Below are 25654 nucleotides of genomic sequence, written 5' to 3' on the forward strand. Positions count from 1 at the left end.
AAGATACCCTAAGACAAGTGTGAAATGCTTCAATGTGAGGTAAGTTCCAAGCTGCCCGCTCCTATACTGTTTTTTTTAATTTTTTTTGATCAAAATTCAGAATGTAACAAGGGTTTACAAGCAAAAATAACACAGTGAAAAACACACAAAGAAGAAAAAAGGTATTCCAAGACTATGGCATGTGTTCCTGTTTGGAATAACCAAGAATAAAAAAAAATTAAAAGAAATTCATAGTCTAATACAAAAGTTACAGAAATCACTTTCAAGGAAAAAAAAAAGCTGTCATTAAATTGGAGGAGATACCTTGTTTTGACTATTGCAGACAAAACCCATGGGTTTGTTCATAACTTTTAATCAACTTTGCTAAAAAGTTTAACATCCTGATAGTCCGAGCTGTAAATTTATATTCAAAAGACGTGACAAGCAAATAACAAGGGCTTGAAGGAAAGATAGTATTTTGGAGTTGTTTGTCCTAAAAGGAACACAGCTTTATTAAATCAACCCACACCATCCCATTATCCAGACAAGGCAAGACAAATTTCTATACCCAGAACAGCACGGCCTTGAAGCTCCACAAAAAGAACAAATAACTTGCTGTCAGGATTTCTGTCTAGGACACAATAGATAGTTCRGAGAGCACCTTCCAAAATGGGACACGCAAGCCAGAAGATTGCTGGTACCCCCTGACTGTGATGGGACTTTCCAACTCAGTTTGTTCTCTTATTTTTGGACTATTGCACAAAGCACCGACAGAAGCGTCACACAAACATTCAAAAAAAATGTTCTAACCCCAAAGGGACTAAGTACACATCTGTTTCCCGCTACTTCTGTCAGATTCTATTTGTTACTTTCTTAAGAGAGAAGGGATTGGTTTGGGAACGGGTGGATTTTCCCTCCTTCCTGGTTTTGGAAAAACCTTCAAGAAAACCTCAGTTTACCTCTGAAGTTGTGTTAACACTCTCATCTTTTTCAATCCACTTCTACAGACTTCCTAACAAGTAAAGAAGCACTGAAGATTTTGCTTTGTTGCCTGAATACAGTCACCGTGTGGCAAAATTTACCTCATTTCAAATTAGCAAAAATATTTTCATCCTCTAACTGAATTATGCTGTATTATCTTCCATCAGTTTCCTCTGTRCTTCAGCCCATGATTAGTGACATGTTTGAATGTTAACAAACATTTGAAAACTAAAAAGCTCTGTATTTTGCAACCATTTATTTATCACATTCATTTTTCAACAGGGGATGTGGAACAAAACAGGACCAGAATTATTCTCCACAAATCCTCTCAGGGAGTTCATGAACCTGCTCCTGCCCTCTCTGCTCCAGTTCCCTTGCTATTTTCCAGTTTCATATGCTGGATAGATGGAGTCAGACATACACACAAAATGATACGATATCTTGGCAGCCCTCAGTGAATTCCCACCACAAGCACTTTCACATCCTCCAGCAAGCAAGCAAGCCAAAGCATTCCATAAGAGCAACCCACAGATCTTTATCATAAATATATTTAAGAAATTAACAGAATTTTTTGCTATTTATTCTGTAGCCTCTTGCAAGGGTCTAAAAATCTCACCTCCTCAAGGAACCAAAAGTAGCTTTTCACACACAGCTCTTACCAACAGACCCCTCATAAGAAGGTACTTAAGATATACACAAGCAGAGAAAGAGAGAGAATTAGCTTATACCAGTGGCTTCAGTGAATTTTGCAATGCTATCTGGGAGTCCCACACAACATGAAAGTTTATCCACAGAGTAGAAAGTTTTTATATATATATATATATATACTAACAGTATTTTGAGTCTCTTCTAGCACAAATCAGAGGCCATTTCTGCATTTCTGCAATAACACTGATCTTGGAATTAATCATCAGAACACTATTTCCCCAAACTATAAAGACAGAGCAAAAGAAGCAGGGCAGGAGTGAAAAGACTTGCTACGTTTAGTGMAACCCAACTTCGACCGGAATCCAGGACATCGCAAACAAAACATTTTAGTTCTGCTACTGGTCATGAGCGGACTTGCTTACTACTATACTTAAAAAGCACTATATTGGTGTAATTTGGCAAGATAGCAGTGTGCAATGAATGTATCCCAAGCTGTCCCCTCACCTTAGATATACAAAATGGAAAGAAGCCAGAAGAGAGGGTAGGTTATTTTTACACAGCTCCTTAACACATCTCAGTAGAGATYGATCTGTACAGCAAATGTACTGGAAGCCTCCAGCATACCAGGTGCTCCCAGTCATTTACACTGGGCCCTCTTCCACTTAGGTACAGTCCTGGCAAGAAGAAAAGTTGGTTGGGGGGGGGTGTACGTGAGCTGTGCCACAGTCGTTCAGCACAAGTACACCTAGGTACGGCTGCTCTGACGCAGCCCAACCTCCTACCATGCACTAGCTCATTAAGTGAGGAGGGATTCAGCAAGGAAACAGTGCAAGAAGCGGCTAGACGATCCCTGTCCATGCAGAAAATAGAATAGATTGGCATTAAACAATAAGAAGTATAGAACAATGTCTTCAAGATGCTGCAGATGCCTGCTGTGAACCCAGAAGGGATGAAAAAATCATCCCTTACAAAGATATCACCTATTTGGGACACAGTGCAGACTGCCCTTTTACACATTTTCTGATTTTCAGAGGAACGTTTTCTCCCATTGGTACCTGGTAACACGAACAATACCACTGATCACCAGTTTTACTGCTCCAGTTATCATTGAGTGACAGCTTTGTTTTTTTCTGAACTATTGTTTGAGGAAGGGTGGGGGGAGGTTTAGTGACAGGGTGCCTGAGGTAGCTATTGTTTTTTCACAAGTTAATAGAAGAGTGAAGCACAGCCTTTTGTGCATTTCTGGCCCATATAACTCAGGAAGTTCCTTCTTATGAACACAAAATACTTTAACTTGCTTTACAAATATTTTACATGGCAATATGGATATTTTATTATTTCCCATTTCCCTACTAAACCACAAATTATAAAATAATGTCCATATCTTAAGTTGGATGCTAGTTTTTCTCTCACTGAACTCAGTGACAAACCACGCATGGAATTCACAGGAAGCTGGTTTGATCCTTTTATCTAGAATTTCCAAAAATACATATTTTAAACATATTATACTTCTAACTGTAAGAAACTTCCCTTCATTGTTGCCTTATTTTCCTCATCCTTAAATACCCCAGGTTGTCTATCTTCATTCATTATTTCTCAATATATGCTTATGTTGCAGGCTATTTGGAGCAGGCAATTTGTTACTAACATTCTGGGTATTACATACCAAGATGGTGCTTTAATCTTAGGTCTTTACATGTTTCTTTACTACAAATTAAACAATACTGACGATGATAAACTTAGAAAGTGTTTCTGGGACTACAGATCCATAGATGGACCCATAGTGTGAAGCTTGACGYGAGTACAAACTTCAGAGAAGTCTGAGGCTCACTTTAAGGGATAATTGAATACCGCTCCTTTTTAACACAAAGTTTGGATTTTATCCATAGCTTATAATGACATTTCACCACTACCACATATACCATGCCAGTGATTTGTTTTTGAAGGAATGTACCTGAACAGTGAACTCATTTTACTGCTCTTCTAACCATCACTGGTCAAATTAACAGAATAAAATAAACTCCATACATGTGATTTCTGCCTTACTTTTGGCCAGTCATTCCTTCCAAATCATATCCTTAATCAAATATGATCTAGATCAACAATTCTGCAACAGAAAATGACTAAAGTAAAAACTATGCTTATATATGACTATTATTTTTGTCAGAAGAGTCCTAATTGAAGATACTCAAGAACTACCACTAAATAAGGAGTTCTCTAAAATGTATCTTACTACATTACCATGCAAAATAATACTTTACCCTTTCTCTTTCAGGGTAGAGTTTACTTTCTAGTTCCTCCAAAAACGCTATATTTTTAACTACAATGGAGATTTTTAAAAATCTAACAAGCATTCAGTTTTAAAGCCCAAACCTCAGGTATTTCCCATTACTGTTCTTATTTGGCTTCCACTTCCTTCAGCTGGCTAATGCATTTCAGAAAACGCTAGCCACAAAAAAAAAAATTTACTGTGAACTTTTCAATTCTAAGGAGTTTCTTCTGGTCTTTGGTCAAAAACTGCAACTCTATCCCGCAGGCTCCATGCTGTTTTTCTGGGCTTTTCACAATGCTTGTCATATTTTATGTTACCCCAAAGACCAGAAACTGCTCATCAAAAGGTGAAAGAAAAGGTGGTTACCATCTCAGCAAGTTAATACATGCCATCTACGTTTCTGCTCTGCTCARATTGTATCTTTCTAGGAATTCTCCTCTATAAAATAATGTACAAATAAACAAATACACATTAGATGTCTCTCAAAAGAACACTGTCAAGGAAAAAAATTGGGTTCAGCAAAATATACAGCCATGGGGGAAAAAAATTCTGTGACACTACATCACAAGCATGAGTGAGAAGAAGGACATAAGGTTAACAGAAGCCTACCAAAAGACTAGTTACCACTCTCCCCACGGACCCTCATCTACACATCTTAAGAACAAGAGCTTGTCCTCTTTAGCWCACAGCAAAAGCACTTTCTAGGCCTCTCAGCAAGATAAGTGTTTATTTTGTGTGGAAGGGTTTTTTTAATACAATTCCACCGACATCTCTAGACACAGACTGAGGAGATCAGTACAGTAATACTGTACTGGAGCTGCTACAGGTACCTCTGTGTTACATGTACCTCCATCTGTCTGTAAAACAAATAAATAAACTAAAGAGTTAAGATTTCCTCTTCCACAGTAACAAGAGCACTTGCCACTCTCTGCAGCTGCCACTTCCCAAGGCACACACAGAAGCTCTAGAAAATGCACCCTGCAAAAAGCATCAGTGTGACAGGACACACTGCAAATACACCTTCCCCTCTTGCTGTTGTTTAGCTTTGAATGTGTTACCCCAAGGTTGCATTTGCAGTATAGTTTGAAGTACCTTTTGCATACAGCACAGATTCTTGAACTGTTAAATGTTTATAATCAAACTCATATCAGAATGAATTTCATTTCTTATCCTCTACCTCTGTACCTCTCTCCTCTCTACCTCAACTAACATTTTACTCCAGGAAGTGTCCCAAAGGGCTGTGCAGTGGAAAGGAGAGAAATCAGATCTGTGGTAAGAGAAAACAGAAGTAGAACAGTTCAAAACAAAATTTTGTGCTCCTATCTATGTCTTTTTCTACCCTTACTTACCTGACAAATAAATGAACCCCAAAATATGATGCCCTTCATCTAAACTGTTCTTATGCAAAAGTCAACAGTAAATGCCTGTACAATCCAGAACTATTACAGTTCTGATACAAGATACAAAAAACAACCCTACTTACCTTTCATCCCAAACTTAGAGTGTCTTCCAAACTTCAGAATAATTAGCATTATCACTAAGCCAGTACACACCAGTGCTGCAATTCCCACCACAACATAAACCTAAAAGAGAGGAGAAAAACAAATCTACTTGTTTTGTTCTCATGAACTATCTTCAGTCATTCACTATAAATTCAGATTAACCCAATTAGGTAAAGAGATTCATTTGAAATAAGAAACATTCGAACTCGGATCATGGAGTACAGAAGGAAGCCACCTGTTGAGCTTTCTTCCACCCTGCAGAGAACAGGAATTCAGATACCTCTGAGAACCCCTTTTCTCAACATACATGTTCAAGGCATGTGGGAGGGAATGTTCATCCCCTCTTTTCCTTCCAGTGGAGTAGCGTGTTGTAGAAAAATACATTTAAAAAGCTTATAAGAAAACACTTTTTTAATGTGAAGATGATTGAACACTGGCATAGGTTGGCCAGAGAGACTGTGTGAGAGCACCTCYACTTTTGGAGATGCTCAWAACCCAGCTGGACCTGGACCTGGGCAATCTGCGCTAAGTGACCCTGCTTTGAGCTTGGGGTTGGACTGGATGATCTCCAGATGTGCCTTCCAACCTCAGCCATTCTGTGATTCTCCTATCAGGAGAGATGAGACTGTCTAGGATCCTCCCGATCTTTTAACATAGACTATCTCCATGAAACAAGCAGTGTTAATGTGAAGGACCAGAGGCTGAGAGCACTATGGCCCCACTTCACTTCTTCACTTAACAGACAGAAACAAACAAAATAGGAGTTTTAGGAACTCTGCCATCTGCCCTTACTGTTACAACTTCTCACTCCCCAACCATCAACACYGGTGAGAGCCACCAGGCAGGCTTTCTCCCATTCTGCACAAAACGGATTCCTCCCTCATCAGTTCCGGTCATATGTACTGAAACAATATCTAGCCTGCGCAGTCTCCTCTTCTATTCTTTCTCAACTCACAATTCACCCCCTGGTCCACAAATTCACGCACTCTCCACAGCCTGTCACCTTGCAGCAGCATCAACGCCTGGAGCAGGGAGGCAGCAAAGCTAACCAGACTGGCCACCCACCACCAGTTCCCAGTATTTCAGCACAGGAGTCCTGGGCAGCATGAAAGATGAGGCACCAAAGAAACAGACCACCAATTCAGCACCTCCACTAAGACGTGCCACAAATTACCTTATCAAAAAAATACATGAAATCACATGCTAAAACATACAATTAGAATTTGAAAGTTCATTACAGCATGTCTTCCTTGTGAGCAGCAGCTGAGTTCAGGATGCGAACTCAGGTAAGTCTTTAAATTACCTTGAATTTCTTCGTTTTGTAAATAAAGAGTTGCTCTCCTTGGCTAAAACTGGAAGCAAAGTCTTGGACCGGCACATTACAATCAGTTGTTCAGAAAGTCATGAAACAAATTAACAATTCTACTTGTAATGAAAAGTGATCTACTCTTCCACAAACACGCGAGGAGGGGTGCTTTTTTTCTCCTTCTCTCTCTCTCAAGTTTGGTAACTACACAGTAATGGCTCTGCTGTTCTGGTACGTGAGGGTCCCATTACAATCTCCRCAGTTTCATTAGCTGTACAGTCAGAAAGTCTGCGAAGATTACGGATCAGGAAACAATGTATATACTTACAGTGATGCTATCTTCATTCTCTTTGTTGGAAACATCCGTAGAAGTGATTTGATTACTGTTATTTGTGGTGTCTCCAAGATCATTAGGCGTGGTTTCATACTCTTAGGAAAGGAAAAAGGGTTTCTTTTATAATTTTGTAACCTTAAGGGGGAAACAGTAGTCTTTTTTATTTCATTTCTATAATATCATAATGCTACTCACACCTTCTAGCATTTCGAATCCTTTGAAAATGATATGTTTTTTCTATTATACCTAATACGTTTTGGGGGATCCTGGTGGCAGGTAATTTTGAGTAAATAGAGTGTGATTGACAGACTTGAGAAACGAAGCTGCTTCTCTTTGTACTATTATAGAGAAGGAATCTACACTACAATATATATTAGGAAAACTAGAGTTAACTAAAAACTCCATCCATAAAGCTATTTTTATGTGATTCTGACTTTCCATTAAAAATGAAAGACTGCCCTCTACACTGAACTTTCCTTGCCTTGTATTCAGCCAAATATAGGACAGTCTCRGAAATTAGCTTGGGGACTTTCTGTTTAGCAGAGGAGAACTTGGCAGCTGGCCTTTTAGCTAGTTTATTGCTATCAAATGTGAAATAGCTGTGTTTTTTAGGTTAAACATAACCAGAAATATTGTTGTGTGCATAGAGATTACAGTCTAACATGCTAAACTGTCATATAGGTAAACCTGAAAAAAGGCTAAGGGCCTGAGATGGTCCAGAGAAACTTGATTAATCAAAACAATACTACTTATAGGTCTGCAGGGGTGAATCCAGGACAACTCCATCAAAAGAACAAACATGGCTTAATTATTTATAGTTATTTTAAAATGAAACACAGATACGTGCAGTCCATGATTTTCTCTCAGAATTATTCAAACAATGTAACAAAGATTAAATATTACACATATGAACTTTAATCCATGCATTAAAATAAAAAGGCTAAATGTATTTTATGATTATAACTAGAAATATATATAATGTTCCTATTTTATGACCATAAGATGGGGGTAGATGAAAGAAAACAGACAAGGACAATAAGTGCGTGTATTACAAATGCATCTCCAGCACTGTAATTTAAATTTGCAATTGTGTATTTCTTTGCCTATATTTTGATTAAAATCAGTGTCACAAGCCTACCGATGAAATTGTGATCGTGAATATGAAAAAGCAAAACGTGGAGCCGTAGCTCACACAAACAGCAGAGGCAGGAACTCTTCCGACCTCAGAGCTGCCATCTGGCAAGAAAAGGGAAGGCCTGTCTGTGCCTTGGTAAAGTTTATCTTCTTTAGCTCCCAAGGCCATTTTGGAAAGCTCTGCTGGCAACATTAGCAACAAGCTGCATTGGCCTTGATCTTCATGCATGCACAAACACACTTTCTTTCTGCACAGCACTCATCAGCACTTATCAGGCTGCAGATTTCTTTGCTATTTGAATCTACACAGCAACCTCTGCCACCAATGCTACAATCATTCCAATCAGATTGTCTAACCAACTCACATAGTCTACTTTGGGTCTACACCATCTAGGCCAAAGGACAGGAGCTTTTCAAGTTATAATACCTATCAAGTCTACAGAGCTTTCATGAGAAAACAGATTTAAGCTCCCGGCCTTTTACCGCTTAAATTCTCCAACTCAGCATTGCATCCCTATGCCTATAGTTTCCTCTGCAGCAAAGTTAAAATCTTTGCTTCTCACAAAGTTGCAATCCTTTAGTCCTTAGTTTGCAATTCTTGCAAAATAATTCCCATCCCTCACTTGCACAGGCAGCCTAGATAGCGAGACAGGGAGCTGCACAGACCATGTACTACCATCACTACAAGCTGTGGCACAGTGAAAGAGAAGAGTTCAGTTTTATTCACCTTCAGGCAGCCCCTAGACTCTTGATCAGTGAAGAAATCCAGGTTATAACAAGTATCTCAGGATATAAGACTTGGATTTCTTTACAATTTGCTGGCAATGTCTTCACTCTGATAGCTTTGACCATACAATAGGACCAACACATAAAATTAAGAACTTATCTCTATAATGTAAGATTTTAAGAGAAAAATTTATTGCCCTTAATTTTAACCTGGCAGACACTGACAAAAGCTGATGAACTGTATTTGCAATTGTGCTTACACTCCTTTCTACCCTAAGCTGCTGGAAAGCATACACTGAAGGACTAATGGGAATGACCCAAAGTATTTCAGGTCTGGGTCTGTGAATTCTCTGAATACACCATTATATTAAAATGTGAAAGGATAAAGTAGGCCACTTTGGTACATTGGGGCTGCATTGCCATTTCCCACTGTGTAACTGTGAACAATTTGCATTTGAAGTAGTGCCAGAGTTTCAAGGTCCCCTGAAATGGGTGACCCAGGCAAGGAAAACATGCACAACAACCATCCAGCCAAAAAGGGGCAATTCTGAATTAAATAAATTCCTGTTTATTTTGTTATGAAATCCTGATATAGACACACCGCATTCACATGCAGACAGGGTCACGCCTCTTGACTCATGCTATGTGGGACTGCTATTGCTGCAGGGCTCGATGCCCTCGTGCTTCGTACCTTGCRCAGCCACACACACCGATGCCAACTGAGGTAAATCACAACTCAAGCAGGGCAGTACTTTGCAGCTGTTTTATAAACAGGGTGCAGAGCAGCTGGGATGCAGACAAAAAGCACAGTCACGGGCACCCAGGAGTCATTTTGTGAAACACTCCCGGGAGTTCAGTTTCATGGGGCATACCACCTCCCTCATTTTTTATGGCCACATCAGAAAAAAGCAGCACAACATGAAAGCATGAACTGAAGCACCAAAGAAGCTGGTTGAGCATTTGATTTCCTTGAGCAAGCCATTATTTCTTTGTCTCAGTGACTCCTCACACGAAAGGGTGGAAACCCCTCCTCCTTGCCTTTCCCACAGGGCTCTGCAGAGATCGGTTTTGGGGCACTAATGACTGCGCTGTGCTTCGCACCCACAAAGCGCCACGTGCACAGGCACCCCCCTCCTGCTGCCCTGCAGACCTAACATCGCGTGCACTTCTGTCAGCCCACCAGCTCTCCTGCTTCCCACGGCCCTTTTTAAAGCACTTAACGGAGAAGGTTTGGGCATGACTGCCCGTGAAGGACCGAAGAAGGGAGGCCAAACCCCGAGACCCATGGGAGGGCCCCCCGCCACGCACCGGAGCGCTGGTGGTGAACCCCCAGCCCAGGCTGACTGGCTGTCCGGTGTGGGACAGAGTCGCGCGGTGGGTCGCCCTGATCTGCTGAAGCAGAGCCACAAGAATCGCCCGTCCCCGGGACAGCAGGTCCTCGGGCGGCTCACTGCAAGCATTGGCTCTCCAGAGATGCGGGAATGACAGTTCCTAGACTTTTTAGCCAGCTTTATTTATTCATATCACACTGACCAGACTTGTGAATTTGGAATAATTAAGGAAGTGGCCTGGACTACAAAGTGCTTCACAAAGCAAGCACTGAGTCACTGAAACAAAGATCAAAGACAGCCGCTACAAAAAGTAGAAAGCATAACCAGAAATAAAAAGGAATGATGTTTTAATCAGGACTAGATCTTTCAGGCTCTGGTTCACTTGCACAACCCAAAGCACACATTCCAACAGCATCTACCAAAGTCAACTGAATCACAGTACTCACACAGTTAAAGTCATACACATGCATCAGGACCTTGGTAAACACCTCGGAATCAAAATATTCATGTGTATAACTTATACAACGCCACACATGTAGGAAACGGGGCAAACCATCACTCCCTTCCCTCCTCTTCCCCTCCTCCCACAAATAAAAAGTATTTGGAAAAAGAGGGAGGGGAAGCTATTTCCTAAGCATTTAAAGCCAAACTGATGCTTCAATTGCACATTTGCTAAAGTTTAATGACATGGAATGGAATCAGAGCAATAACATTTAAATCAGCTTAAGGAAGCTTGAGTCATGTGCCATTTCATCCAAATAAAAGTATTCCGAACAGGAACCAGCTTCAGCTGGAAGCTAAAGAGTGTTGTGGATGTGCTGATGAGGATGGACTTTCATGCTGAGCAGAAGTACACCAGAAGCATTATGTGAAACTAGCCAGTTGTTTCTCGGTTTGCAGCTTCTATGACAGTGCACATTGGCTTTTGCTAGGTACAGCCTAAAACATTTTGACCAACAAAAAACTAACATGAACATTGTGTCATCAAATCTCCTGGCAGACACTCAGATATGGCTGACTTGATGTTCTGCTTATGCAAGAGAGATTAAGGGAAGGTACAAAAGAGCGGACAGAGAAAAATAAATTGCCTACAGGAAAACTCACTTGTGCCAACCTCATTTTTAAGGGGGATTTATGGGAACATTTTTAGAGGCAAAACAAGTATGGAATCATCCCTGGAAAAATAAGTTATATAAGGAGAAATCATGAACCCTCATTCGTTTGAGAAATGCTTCTTAAAGCTTCAAAAAATTTCATGTCCATGAGCTGCATCAGACAGCTGTTATGCTAGAGGACCAATTGTAACCATCGGTAGCAGTGGATTTATGCTCCTCCTAACCAGAATCAAAATAAGCAAGTAAAACATCATATTGCCCTCATTTATCTTAAATTATATAAGGCAGGAAAAGAACCAACAATACAAAGTACCTTTTAGAACTGTGTTATAATATGTGCCATTTCAGTTTAACTGAGCCTGACATTCAATCTTTTAGTGGTTTGAGTTCCTTCATTTCTATCATTAAAAGAAAAGAAAAAGAAAATCAAATATATACCATAAACGTCTGGATCCACAATTGGGCCACTACCTGTACATGGAAAAGAGAAAAAAAATAAAAAAAGAAAGAAAAAAAAAGCCTTTGTAAATAGATTGCAAATGCTAGAACAGTAAGAGTTTCTTCAGGATTTTTTTTTCTTTTTTTAAGATTTCACGTTATTAGCAGTAACAATGGTCAATACCTACATAAGCATAAAGCAACATCAAAAATACTGTTCTAGCTGTTTATCAGATTACTCTTACAATTATTTTAGAACAATTCTAACYATTAATGATTTGCTTCATGTGAAACAACTAATGCACAGGTTATTAACTCTGGTAAAAGCAAGCATATTTCTCAAATGGCCAAATTCTGCTGTGCAATGTTAATGCATACCTGGAATAAGTACAGCAGGAACTATTCTTGTTGGAAATCAGTGTTAAATTCTGACATTAGGTGGAAGCAGAGGTTGGTGGGAGTTACAATCACTAGCTTTTTAGTTAAAAAATTTTGCAATGAAATCACTGGGCAAACAGGTTTAGAGCCAGCCACACACAGCTTGCAAATTAAGGGCTAGAGGTAGCAATGGACTAAGCAGCACCACTTGGTTCACTCTGCCAGAAGATGCTGCCAGGAAGCCAGATGCTCAGGTGATCCACAGGCACAACTCTTCTTGAAAGAGTAAGATCCCTCATAGGCAAGGAAACTAGAGACTCCAGCCTTTACACAAGTAGACACCCATCTGGTCTATACTTTTCAGGATGTTACTAGTTACAGATCGCAGCTTTTTCTAATCACCGCACATGTGTAAGGCTGAGCACATATGTGAGCACAATGCACGAAACACCCACTGAAATTAGTGTACTATTAGTCTAATCATGCTACAACAGATTCTTGTGCTATATTTCACAATACCCATTCATCCTAGTTTATGATGTATTTACAGTGCACCTCATATAGTAGGCACCGAATTATCTTTTCCATATATTTACGCTTTCTTTTTGTTGGCTTGAAAATAAAATTGACAGATAGTTAAAACTTCTAAAGATGAATCAAACTCCAAAAAACATAATTTAGTTTACAGTATCATACAGTAATTCCATACCAGCAGCATTAAACTGGCATAAAGCCACTGTGAAGTATGATCTGAACACACTTGTTTCTGCTTAAGTCAACAGYGTGAGAATCTGTGTTGAAAATAAGAGTTGCAACCTATTTGCGGAATGACAGCAGATAATTAGGTTCATTTTAAATACATTGAAGATATAAAACCCAGAAATACAAATTAAGAAGACCCCATGAGAATGGCCATGTCCATCTGTAGAAATAATTAACATGAGCGTGTACTCCTATCTGTCCTCAAGTAATTTCAGATCAGGTTTTTCTGTCCATAAATCTTCAAAGATTCAGTTTTTTCAGTATAAAACACTCAACTGACGAAAAAATGTATTTCCAATTTACCTTCTTTATGAGTCCTACTTCTCATGATCTAAAGAAAGAAGAAGAAATCTTCCTAGACCTTCACTCCGGAATTAAATGGCAACATTGTTGTTACTGCTTACCAGAATTGGGATAAAATAATCAGATCAATTTAACTYCTAATTCCTGCCAGGAGTATATGTACTAGAAAGTCATCTACTCTACTCAAAAATCTTTTATATAACTAAATACTTCATATGAAATAAATTTGCAAAATCAAGAAGCTGGACCAAACCCAAATTTCTATACCATGTTCTCTACACAAAAACATATCTACTCAATCATCAAAACATTAGTTGAAACTACTTTAAATTAAACCTCACCACAGTAATTTTGCATGTTTACATGTAATTATTTTTAATCCAAACAAAGAACAGCATTGTTGTTTTGGTCCTTGTTAGGACAGGTTGTTGTGCAAATAAACAATTATAGACATATCCTATCCAAACACCTTTATAATCTGTATCAACTACATTTAGATTGCTTAATTCTTTCTTTACAAAAATGATATTTTCAGAATAAAGCAGAAGCAGAAGACTTAAACCAAAAAAAAAAAAACTTCTGCAAAATAGTCCAATGTTGTTATGCCACACTAGCAAGATGCATATTTAATATATTCTGTCACCTTGGCAAGATCCTATGTGACTTGAATTCTTTCAGCTGAATTTTAGAGTGGAAGGCTGGTAGATGAACAAGCTTACTTATAAATAGTTATTATTATTAACAACATCTCCAGTGCTCATTAACTGTTACAGATCATTTATGGAAACAGTTCCCAGAATAAAACACTTTCTTGCTTACTGTTTGCCACACTGTAGTCTGTAATAGTTAAATTATTCTCAGCAAACATAGTTAAACTGGAGTCTGCAAAGGTTAGCAGATTAAAACTAATTTTWAAAAAATCCTCACTAATAGAATGTGAAATTTATTCTCCTGGACCTAAGTATTTTGAAATCAAGTTTTAATTTATGTTAAATGTGATATCATTAACTTGATCCAAATCCCACTGTGGTACATGCCTTCCTGTCCTTTATGCCTGCATCCTTAGTCCCGCAAAAAACATTCTGCAAGTAGCAGAATGCAAGTTGAAATCATCCTAGCACAAATCTTGCCCTTACTGTGTTTGATATAATTCTGAAGGTGGAATGGTAAAACAACAAGCTTCAGAYTTTGTCGAATTTATTTTAAATAAATACATATTCTATAGATTAAAGAGTTTTTRTTGGGGTTTTTTTTCAGTGCATTTGCCTGTAAGTGATGTAATAACCACAGAATTGGTTCAAAGCTCAGTGAGGATACCCCACCCCATAAAAGATCAGGACTGACATTTAATTCAGTCATGAAGGCATGGAAATGAATATAATACCAGGGCGTGGGCCTAATCCTCATGCTTCATTGTATGATACATGGGCCAAAAGAAGAAACTACACAGTAACGACAGGGCTGAAAAGGCCTTTTAAGGGTTTTAAAAATCCTGGCAGTGCTTTAAATAGCAGTAGCAGAGGGAAAGAAAAAATTAGCAATATAATGCATGGAGGATTCTAGTTTCTTAATACGTGCTTTTATGACAGCTTCAGTGGAGGAGGCAGCAATATTGTGGAATATTCTAAAGCTCAATGTCATAAGCCCTATAGGAAAAAGCCCTACTAATAAAACCAATATTGAGGAGTCTAACTAGATAAGCAATTTCCCCTGTTGTTAATTTTTAAGACTGGTTTGGTACGATCCACTACACATGAACTGATTTCTAACACAGTTACAATCTCTCTGCATGTATTCTAGTTTCCTCTATAGAGTTTTGGTGAAGCTTAATCCACTGCAGAGCTTAATCTGTGCTGTGTTCTTTAAGCACTTCTCATCTCGGATATTTAAATTGCTTATAATTATAAAAACGAAGGAACGAATAAATAATGCTGTCTTCCTATCTAGGAGGATACCTTCTGTTCTATTTAACAATTTAAAAGGCCACAACTGGGAAATTTTYGACCTACGGGGGAGAAGCATAAAGGGAAAAGGGAACAGGAAAAATGAATTTGAATGAAAGAATAAAATCAAATTCATGTAAGTGTATTAGAGGAATTGTTATTCTGATAAGAAAATGCAGCCAGGTTCATATTAAATAATCAAAGGGTAAGAGAACTTGTATGTAGAACGTGTATGAGGCGAACCATTTTACTCAGCTGTTATAATGCAGTATTAGAGGATGCCCATAGTTGAAAACATGGCATGTTTCTGTAATGATTCTATTTAAGGAAGGGCTCCAGAGGAAACATAGGAGAGGAGCTACAAAGAACAGCAGGAGTAAATCGAGCCTGGTTGTATCAGCTCTTCACCTTCCTCTTTTAAGGGTGGAAAAGGAAAAGAACTGCCATCTCATCCCCCATAGCAGACTGAGCTGATAGGTATAAATGTTAAACACATGCTGTATTTTTATTGTTTATAGCCTGCAATGTAGGAGAGAGAATTTTAAAAAATCACATCATTTTTCCTATCACATAACATTAGCACTGCACATTGCTGTTTCAAAAAAGAGGGAGGCTATTTCTATCCCACGGTTAAAAAGCCAAAGGTACATACTCATATTTTCAGATACGACTCTCTGAGCACGTGCCTGTATTTCCACTCCTGCTGTGCAAGGTCCAGTCAGATTTTTTTCACATTTAGCAGTACACATACATGTGTGCCTTCTTACACTTACAATCACTTCACATACGGCTTTGAAGATGTGAGGAAAGATCAAACCACAATGAACATCAGCCACTTCAGCAGTCCCTGCAGTTCAGGCAGTTAGCCCACCTTGAGCTGGCTCACATAGCATTTAGGAGGGCTGACCTGGAGCCTTTAGAGCAGYATACGATACAAACATTTAACAGCAACCATCTTGAGCACAAATATTCCTAGGCATGCAGGTGCCCAATCTCCACTGAAGTGATTGGGAATTAAAAGTCTAGCTGCCCGTAAAGACCTGAGACCTTGTCCATCCTGCCTCTGAGTTCCTCGTTTTCTCTCCAGCTCCCTCTGGTGTCCTAAACAATACATTAGCAGGGACTGGCAGACTGCATTACTGATTTTACAACAAGGCACTAGATCCTTTGTAGGCTTAACTCCCTGTGTCCTTGGACACACTGCCTAGTTACACTCATACATGGTGCAGAAAACTTGTAGATTGACTGAACTGGCACTCAGTGCTTTCCAGGATCAGAACTCAGCCTAGAGAAAGCACCTCAGAAATAGTAATATTTAACAGCCTTAGCTGGTGCTGATAACGGTTACCCAAAGGGAGGTTTTACGAAGCAGTAGCAGAGCCTCCCTTCAGAAGCAATAAACAAGAAAATGTTAAAGAAAAACATTATTTTACAACTAATCCTGACGACCTTGATTCAAAGAAGAAAGTAAATATAAAAAGCTTCCTTCAAAACAGGCAAGCTGGCCAGGAGCACTATCCCCACATTCTCATCAATTTGCAATTGCTAACATAAAAACATCATACTCACCATCTCCAGGCACCGACATGAAATGAGCGTCAACACGTTTTTCGTCCTCTCCATACTCGTTCTTTGCCAGTAAGGTATAAGCACCATTGTTCAGATGGGTAGGGTTGTCCAGCTGAAGGCAGCCGTGGTATTCACTTTGATTGATAACATGTATTTTAGTACAGATGTATTCAGACTCATTCAGTATAGCCCCTTCATAGAACCACTGCAATGTGGGTTTGGGGTTCCCTTTCACAGTGAATGGAATGCACCAGTGGTGGTCCGGGGTTGGAGATTCAATAAATGTGATATTTGGTGCAACTATATTGGAAAAAAGAGTGAAGAACATCAGAATATCCTGAATGTGGCTTTTTCCCCCCCTCAAGCTATCAGGGAAAGTATCTGTCACTCATCAGTGATAAAATATGCTTGCTATAGGCATTGTACCTATCTGGAGGTCACTCACACAAGAAGCCCACCTGCTCTACCTAGGATACTATGCTCAGAACAGAAATGAATMCCTTCTTCAGAAAGAAACAAAACAAACTAGTTTTAGACAAAGACCAAACCCCATTTAGCTACTCAGACTCTGCAAGGGGTGGAAAATTCAGTTACCAGATCACGGAGAAGGGAGAGCTTTTAGCTTCACTGTACTAAAAATGGCGCAGAGGAGTGCTGAAGGAACAAAACAGTATTAAAAATAGTTAAAAATTGGCCAAAAGCAAGTAGCACTGCAAATATATTCAGCTAGGAATCCAAACTTTCAGATGATTTTCTTCACCGAACCAAAGCCAGAGCAGATGATCTCATTGCCTGGATTCTTCAAGGAGGGAAGGACCACTTTCCACGATACATTTTCTTTGTTCARACCTGCTAAATGCTTCAAATTTACAGGCTTATACTCAGGAGATTGTTCCAACACCTTGCATATTATTTCATTGTTGGGAAATTTTCCTTGATACTGTCTTAACTGCATCCAATTTCATCTAGTTATACTCCCTTTTATCAATCATAACAGTGCCAATCTGAGAATCTCATTTACACTGTTCAAACACTTCTAATTTATGTCCCTTCCCGTAGCTATTACACATCCAATTTCAACCTACAACATATTTGAAGTGCATCTATAGTAATTTCACTAGTTTACTCTGTCACGAGCACATGCTGAACAAAGTTTTCCATCTACAAAGCATTCCATTCCCATCTTCAATTAAACACAGGGTTGCAACTTGTGAAAGCATCCTGTCTATTTCACATAAAATGAATTCAGGCTGCAATCTTCAAATTAACAYGCCAGTGCCTCTATAGTACATGTCCCTTCCCCCTTCCTTGGCCCTGACGAATTAGTACATTATTCAAAGCTCTGACAAATAAATTTACATCTGGTAGAACAATGTTGCAAGTGTGTTATTTTCTGAGCAAAGCAGTTGTTGCTTTAGATTAAAAAAAAAACTTGAAAAATGTAATTTATTATAAATAATTTCTAAGACCCTTTTGAGGTATACACATATCTTAGATTCATAAGATAGCGTGTATGCATATGCACACCATTACAAACCTTTTCATACTGACAGTACCACTGAATATTTTGGGTTTCAGACGTTTACTTACAGATTATCCAAACTGCAAGATAAAGCATTTAGACACATAATTTTTGCAGAAGTACTCAGAGCAGGAAAAGATAAAAATAACAACTGGGCTATTCCCAGCATTAACTACAACAGATAATTCACATGCTTTCAGGGTGTTTTCCTTTCAAAAGTGTCAGTGCCCAACAAATATTTATACCCAAAAGAGTTGGTGCCAGTGTGGTTTGGCCTGGGGAGGCGTGTGCAGCCCTGCTTACGTACAGAACACCGTGAGCTCAGCAGACGCCTGGTCCTCTCCCACGATGTTCTCTGCTACACAAGAAATCCACAGTCCGCTGTCCATGGATGAAACGTTTTTGATGGTTAGCGAGGCAGGATTCTTACTTGTGTCAATCTAAAAATGATCAGAAAAATATGCATTTGTCAACTACAGGGTGAAGAAACAAGGGAGAGTGCGCCATCGGCCACAGTTCAACGGCATTTTCCAGTTTCATTTCCTTTTTGCTATATCAGCCTGCAATTAATCGAAGTGTTRCTTTGGTGTCTTATCCAAACCAATGCAAAACACCTACAGAAGCAATGGTAACCATCGGTGGCRGCAATTTAAAGCCCCAGAAGAGTTGTTCTGCTACAACACTATACTCATCCTTTCTTTCATCCTGTCACTTTTAGTTTCTCTCCTCTCTTAACACTTCTTCCCCTCTACACAAACTATTATTTCTGTACCCATTCCTTTTCTTGCCCCCTCTTCCATTTTGTGATTGATCTCTACAGTCTGTCTCAGCTCTCTTTAATCTTATTCTTCACTTATACATTCTGCTCAGTCCTTGCTTTACTCTTCCTTTTATCTCTTTCCTTTACACTTAGCTTGACACCTCTCCTACTGCTGCCTTTTGAGCTCTACTACACCTTGACAACAATGTGTCAAAGCTGATTGTTACAGCCTCTGTTTTCTTAAATCAAGTCCCTAAAATGATACCCAATTACTATTTTCGTACTTAAGCTCCTTCATAAAATGTGAGATTATTTCTTAAGAGAGGAAAGGAACTAAGACGCGTTTAGAAAATGTACAGCAAGGAACATCATTTAAAAGACTCCTTTTGGGGATACTTTTTTAGTGTACACATATGCTTGATGCTGCGCAGAGCACAAACAAATGAGATGTTGCACCTCTAAAACCACAGTGATATCCAGTGGCAGCCTATGGGGACAGGTGGGACCTGGCCTGCAGGACCAGGATTTTAAACGTTGAGATGACACCTTAACTCAACTGAAGTCAAACATGCCATTGATTTCAGTGTGACCCCGGGGAGTGGAAAAGCCAACACCCCAAAGCACATTTCTTTTCGGGTATAACTCTCAGAGGCCAGGACTCCTCAGAGCAAGGGTTAGAGCTCGGGGCTCAACTGCACAATCAACACTGAAACGTACAGCAAGAAAAGCCTAACAGGCATCAGCAGAACTAGACACCAGCATACAAGCCAAGCATGCCGTTAACTTCACAAAACTGGTGTTCAGTTTTAATTTTTGCTAATATTTCTCCTTGTAAATCGGGAAAGAGAGGAAAAACAGGCAAAAGCAGCATAGGAGGTGAAGAAAAGGGAGGCAGAAACAGAGATATGGAAGTGAAAAAAAGAAAACAAAAAACAACACTTGCAGAAAGGGAAGGATAGTTGTGAATGGCAAATGAGCTTTAAAAGGCACTCTTTCTTCTGCTACTGAAAAGACTACTGTGCTCCATAGTTAAGCTTGTAGCTAGCCTATATTATTAGCCCCTCTGAAATCTCACAAAGTTATGCCAGCACAGAATATTTCTGGAAAACTTGAAACAAACTGAACATGGCATTTSAAAGATAGGAAAGTTAAAAAATGAGGTGATCTCACTTTTTGAACAGTATCCCACATTTGTTTTGGCTCATAATTCCAAAAAAAAAAAAAAATAAGTACAACTTGGCATAGGTTCCCCGAACTGTTTTAATTTCTTGTTCTTGATGACGACTGGTGCCTTCGGGTAGTCTTACTGATTAGAGAGAAATTCAAAAATAAAACTGGAGCTCTGCAGAGCTCTTATTTATGACAACTGAAAGACGGGTTAGTCAAATTCTTCATAGGCCTAATCTAATGACCTCCATGCAGAAAGTGCAAAGATTAAGAGATCTTAGAGGTTCTGTCTTTTCTGCACTGCAGGAACGGTTTTGCAAATATACATCACATGCCTGGTAYAGAGCCAAAAGCTGTAGGCAGTTTGTACACTCAAGAACACAGAGGAGCCAAGGCTATGAAATTGTAAATAATGGCAATTTTTGCACACTGTATAATGGTAACTTAAGAAATTAGCAGCTGATGAAGACCTGCTTAAATGCTTCTCCTTATCACCACCTCCATCAGAAAGGAGCTCCACTCACACACAGTCTAATAGACACAGAATACTGGGATCTGAGGAAATAAAATTTCCCACTCTCTGGATGGCTTTATTGTAACAACATTTTCAAACTTCATAAGAAAAGTTTGCCATTTCTTTTAGTAAAAGTTTCAGTTTAACTTCCAAGGCTTTCTGTTGCGACTTTGTTTTGTTGAAGGAAAATGAAACAAACCACGAAGTATTTAATATTTACAACCAAAGTTTCAGTTTTTGGTCTGAAAATAYAATAAAATTAGAGACACATAGTTTTCCTCATGATTAGAGTAGACTAGACTTACTGTTTTTATTTAGGTATTTGTGATAACAAGAAAGCACTTGTGATAATAAGAAATCTGTATCCTGATTCACTACATTATTTCCATGAAACTACAGCACTCTCATTTACATGAGCATCCAGAAACTACTTCATATTTTTGATAAAAGGTTAAATGATGCTGGAGACGAGGCTTTATTCCATCCTTTAGTGGATGTCTCTTGTCTGAGACACCTTGTCACACATTTGAACAAGGAACTTACCTCATGGTTTGAAACAAGGTTAGTGAGCACCCAGGACACATTAGGGGGTGGCCCTCCAGTAGTGTCACAGTACAACGTGAAGCTCTTGCCTTCCACGACAGTGATGTTGTAATTGCTTAAGTTTGCTGAGGGCAAGTCTATGATACAAGCAAAAAATAAAGAGAAAAGAGAAAAATATAGATTTGTTTTAGCTAGAAATAGACATTRCTTAAGTTCTATGGGAAATGTATGAGTACAATCAATAATACTGCTTAATCAGAAATTCACTGTGGTCAGTTACTGTTCAGGCAGGGAGGGCAAACAGCATCTTTGGAAGTATAAGTACATTAAGCTGCTACAAAACATTTTTTTATGCTTTCTCCACTTCACATCCTAAGAAAACATTATAGCATGCAGAAATACATTAAGGTAATTATACAGGGGAATGTTTCAGGTGCACAAATGGGAGTTACCCTAACTTCAGTTTTTGCCTTCTTAAAAAAAAAAAAAAGAAAAGAAAGAAAGAAAAGAAAGAAAGAAAGAAAAAGAAGAAGAAANAAAGAAAGAAAGAAAAAGAAGAAGAAAAAGAAAAGAAAAGAAATCTTAATTCTTCAAAACATTAAATTGTATCCTAATCCGTCATCTTTGTAGCAGCTGCAATAAAATCTCTATCTTCCAGTGACTAATTGTTATCCACTATACTAGCAGGAAAATCCCACTACCCCACACATAGGAGATTGCAGCCCTCCCTCTCCCACCGGCCTCAGAGACCAAGGTAGACCCCAACTCCTCAAGTCAAAGGCAGCAGGAGAGCACAATGGAGAGAAAGGACATAGGACATCTGTGACAGCAAAGGGCTGCTACCCCAGAAGACTTGCCTATTGCCCTCAGTAAAGCACAGAGGCTGGAAGACAGACTGCTTACTAGCTCTTGCAAAAGCCATGACTCCTCCTCCCTCTCAGAGCAACAAACCACTGCCTATCTCCTTCTACAGTGCCCAAAGCAATGGGCACCTCCGGAAGAGTGACGGCTCCAGTGTGCTAAGTGCTTCCAAAGAGCCAACAAGCTGTAGGCTCCTTTGGAGCTGACCCTCTTCAAAAGTAATGCCTTAATGACAGCCATTAGGCACACAATGCCTCACATGTCATATTTATTTACGTGGCAAATAATTATGCAACATGCTGGAAATATCAGACCTCTCTTAAGAGATACTGTGCCATTGTTTGGAGCTGCTAAACGTTGTCAGCAACCTTGCCCTCAGTTAGGAGGCATTTCAACAACAATTCTAGGCATGCTTTACTTGCAATTTATCACCTCAAATAACAGAGCTCATCTACTATGCTGGGTACRTATTATTTTGCAATGACTCTTCTTTTTCTGAAACAATGCTTCTCTTTCTTTCTCCTTTTTTATTTCACCCTCTAATTGCAGTACAGCAGTTTCATCATGGATTTGCAGGTAAAGTTTAGCAGACGGCTTCTTATGATAAAGGTCCCAATTTACAATTAACCATCTGATTAGTGTGAATTGTAACACATTAATATGCTTGTTGGAAGCTCAATAGAAGCTACATGTATTGGAAATCTCTTAAGTTTAATTAGTTCAATAAAAATGAAATGAGAGCAAGCAATAGCAAAGAGAAGACAAATTATTTTCCAGACAATGCTTTTTTACCTAATAAGATTTGAAAATCAGCACAAGTATACAATAACTGCTTCAGCAATTCTCCTAGTGCTTTAAGCATTGCTGTAATGTGATTCTTACTATAAGCATCATAGATTTCTTCTATTACGTGCACTTTATAAATCATACATTGAAGTATATTGAAACAAAGCTGCATGGTTTGTATGTCTTGATGCAGTAATCTGTTAGCGAAGGTAGCCATCTGCTCTTGCCTGCTGTGAATTCAAATCTCAGCACTCTCTGTCAATGAGCTGGGCAGGAAATAAAACTAATCTTAGGGAACACGTGGATATTAATTATCCTTATTAGGGGACAGGGAGAGAAGTAATGAGATCTTTTGCTTTATAAAGTTACCCTTCCATACCACCTCAGAAAACCAGTCCTCAGGCAAACCTGAGCTTGGAAAGAGATTAAGACTTCCCTCTTCTCATTTGGGCACTACTCATTTGGGACAAGGTCTGCATGACAGATCAGTGTTTCGCTGTGGAAGTCCACACAGTTACTGCTAACATATCATTTCACATGAAACCTCTTGTGTAAGCAAAAATAAAAACAACTTTGGTCCCATGAAGCCCTCTTTTAATAGTCATTAAGTTCTGAGATAACTTCTTTTTGCAGTGTGCTTATTTACAGGATGGAGAATTGAAGCTGAATGCTCCGGTACTAGTTTTCTCCCGGAATTAGTTCTAGTTCTGTTTATTTGCAAAAACCTGCATGTGCACATAACATCATGTTGGTGTTATCTCTCTGAGGGCAACAGCTACATTTTGCTTGTACCCTGCCGAAGGTTACARAATAATGGTACTTATTATTCTATAGGGTCCTAAGAGTCACCCTAGAAACCAGCTGCAAGATTTCAAGGAAATTCTTGCAGCAACAAARTAGTAATGTAATATAATCGCCACAGTACTACCAAATGTGTATTTTATTTTATTCCCTTTCACAGTTGTAAGAGGCAGCTAGGAAACTCATCAAAGCACTGCTTTGGGATTCATTTTTTCTGGTTGGGTATTTTGAGCTAGCGAACTTTAATGCAAGGCCATTTCGGCTTTTGCTTTGAGTGCTACCCAAACTGCTTTGCAGCAGAAGACGCACTAACGGAGGGGTGGCTCTGCTTGGCAAAAAAGGATGTTAGCATAAGATGTTGTATCTAGAAAAGGTGATACACTGGACTTTAGAGAAAGGCAATGAGACCAAGCAGCAAAACTTGTAGTCACAACTCACAATTAATTTTATACAAAAAAAACMCAATGCACCCTAACAGAAACACATGCTCAGGACATATGTCCAGTGTAGTGTGAGACCATTTACTAAGTCAATATCATTTTGACACCTACACAGTTACAAAGATTTCTACCTCCTTTGCATTTATTTCTGACTTAATTTAAAAACTATGTTTGAGATTATTACCTCTTACCTCTTCTATGGATAGAGATGCACATTTTATAGGATTTTGTACACAGTASTTGATCTAAGCAATTAGACAACAGTTTCACATAGTTTTGTTTACTGCTAGCATGGTAARTTTAGACTGTAGCATAAGAAACCCGCACAAGGTAGACATGACATCATCTTGCCACAAGTCATCTTGCCGAATATTTGTCAGACAGAGATTAGCCTATGCCCCAAAGCATGAAWTGTAATATCTCTTTCAAACTTTGATAGTGTTTATTATTATAATTATGGTTATCAGTAATACCTATTAGCATCTAAACCATTTTCTAAGTTTGCTACATTCTTCGTCTCAGCAACTTTCTGGGGCACTGAGTTTCACATACATCTTGTCCAGGCTGCATGCAAGAGTATTTCCTTTTATCAGTTCAGAAATTTGTCTCTAACGTTCAGATTCACTGAGTACTGTTCCCTGAGGACAGGGAAAAGAGTTTCTGAATGACCCTCTTAAGACAATTCTGTTTTATTTTTCTCATGTCCTCTTTTCTGCTAATAATCTGTCCAAAGCTTTTCAGTCTCTTCTCAGAAAAGGACAGAATTTGCTACTAAGTACTCGTGATGCAGAGAGTTATATGATATAGCAGAGGTATAACAAGCGTACACTAAAACCAGTGGGTTTTGTTGTGTATAGGTGCGTAACGGTTATGTTATTTCATCGAACAGAGAAAATCTGTATCCATGTTGAGGCCGATAAAACTTCATCCAGGGAACAGGCAGCTCTGAATTAGAATAAGCAGTTACCTCCACTCACCCCAAGCACAAATGGGCACAACAGAGGCAAGGGGACGGGGCACGCAGACAACGCACTGATGTCGACTGAGTCTCTCCAAGTATTATGTCAGGCATTAGCAGCAACAAGCTCTCCTTAAACTTTGGGGTTTCTTTGCCCTCACAGACCTCACAGTGTAAACCGATGGCCTGAGGCCACATTACCGTTGAACTGTCAAGCATCGCTAGCGAATGACTCATATCTTCACAGTACCCAGCTGGGACTTCAACAATGATAAAACCAAATACTTTGGCTGAAATTTTCAAAGGCTACTGCAGGATTTGGCTATACAACTGTCAACGGAAATTAATAAAAAGCATGTGTTTAAACTCCAAGAGGGCTTTCAAAGTCCTCATGCTGCTACTTACTACTTTCTACAGAAAAGTGATACCAGCCCACAGTGGAGCCAAACTATTACTATATCCATCAAAGGAAGGATATGCCTAATTAGGAAATAACTGAATATTAATACAAACTTTGTAATTTGTAACTGAACTCTCAGTACCATGCTAATGTTCTAGCCAACATACTACAGCAACTTTYA

The 25654-nt window shown here is 39.0% G+C and overlaps 1 protein-coding gene across 2 annotated transcripts in view; it reads right to left on the reverse strand.

Annotated features, from left to right (window-relative positions):
* The window catches only part of NTRK2 (neurotrophic receptor tyrosine kinase 2), a 200038-nt gene that overhangs the window by 138334 nt on the left and 36050 nt on the right, over positions 1-25654 (reverse strand). For both annotated transcript variants that reach the window (XM_085313165.1, XM_085313173.1), the window contains exons 6-11: positions 21228-21364; positions 18551-18683; positions 16722-17021; positions 11767-11799; positions 7017-7117; positions 5364-5463 (exon numbers count right to left, since the gene is read on the reverse strand). In XM_085313165.1, the coding sequence (XP_085169291.1) occupies positions 5364-5463; positions 7017-7117; positions 11767-11799; positions 16722-17021; positions 18551-18683; positions 21228-21364 (804 nt within the window). The remainder of the gene's footprint in view (positions 1-5363; positions 5464-7016; positions 7118-11766; positions 11800-16721; positions 17022-18550; positions 18684-21227; positions 21365-25654) is intronic.

Source organism: Rhea americana, unplaced genomic scaffold (genome assembly GCF_003343005.1).
Source record: "Rhea americana isolate MKP2758 unplaced genomic scaffold, rheAme1 scaffold_11, whole genome shotgun sequence".
Classification (NCBI taxonomy): domain Eukaryota; kingdom Metazoa; phylum Chordata; class Aves; order Rheiformes; family Rheidae; genus Rhea; species Rhea americana.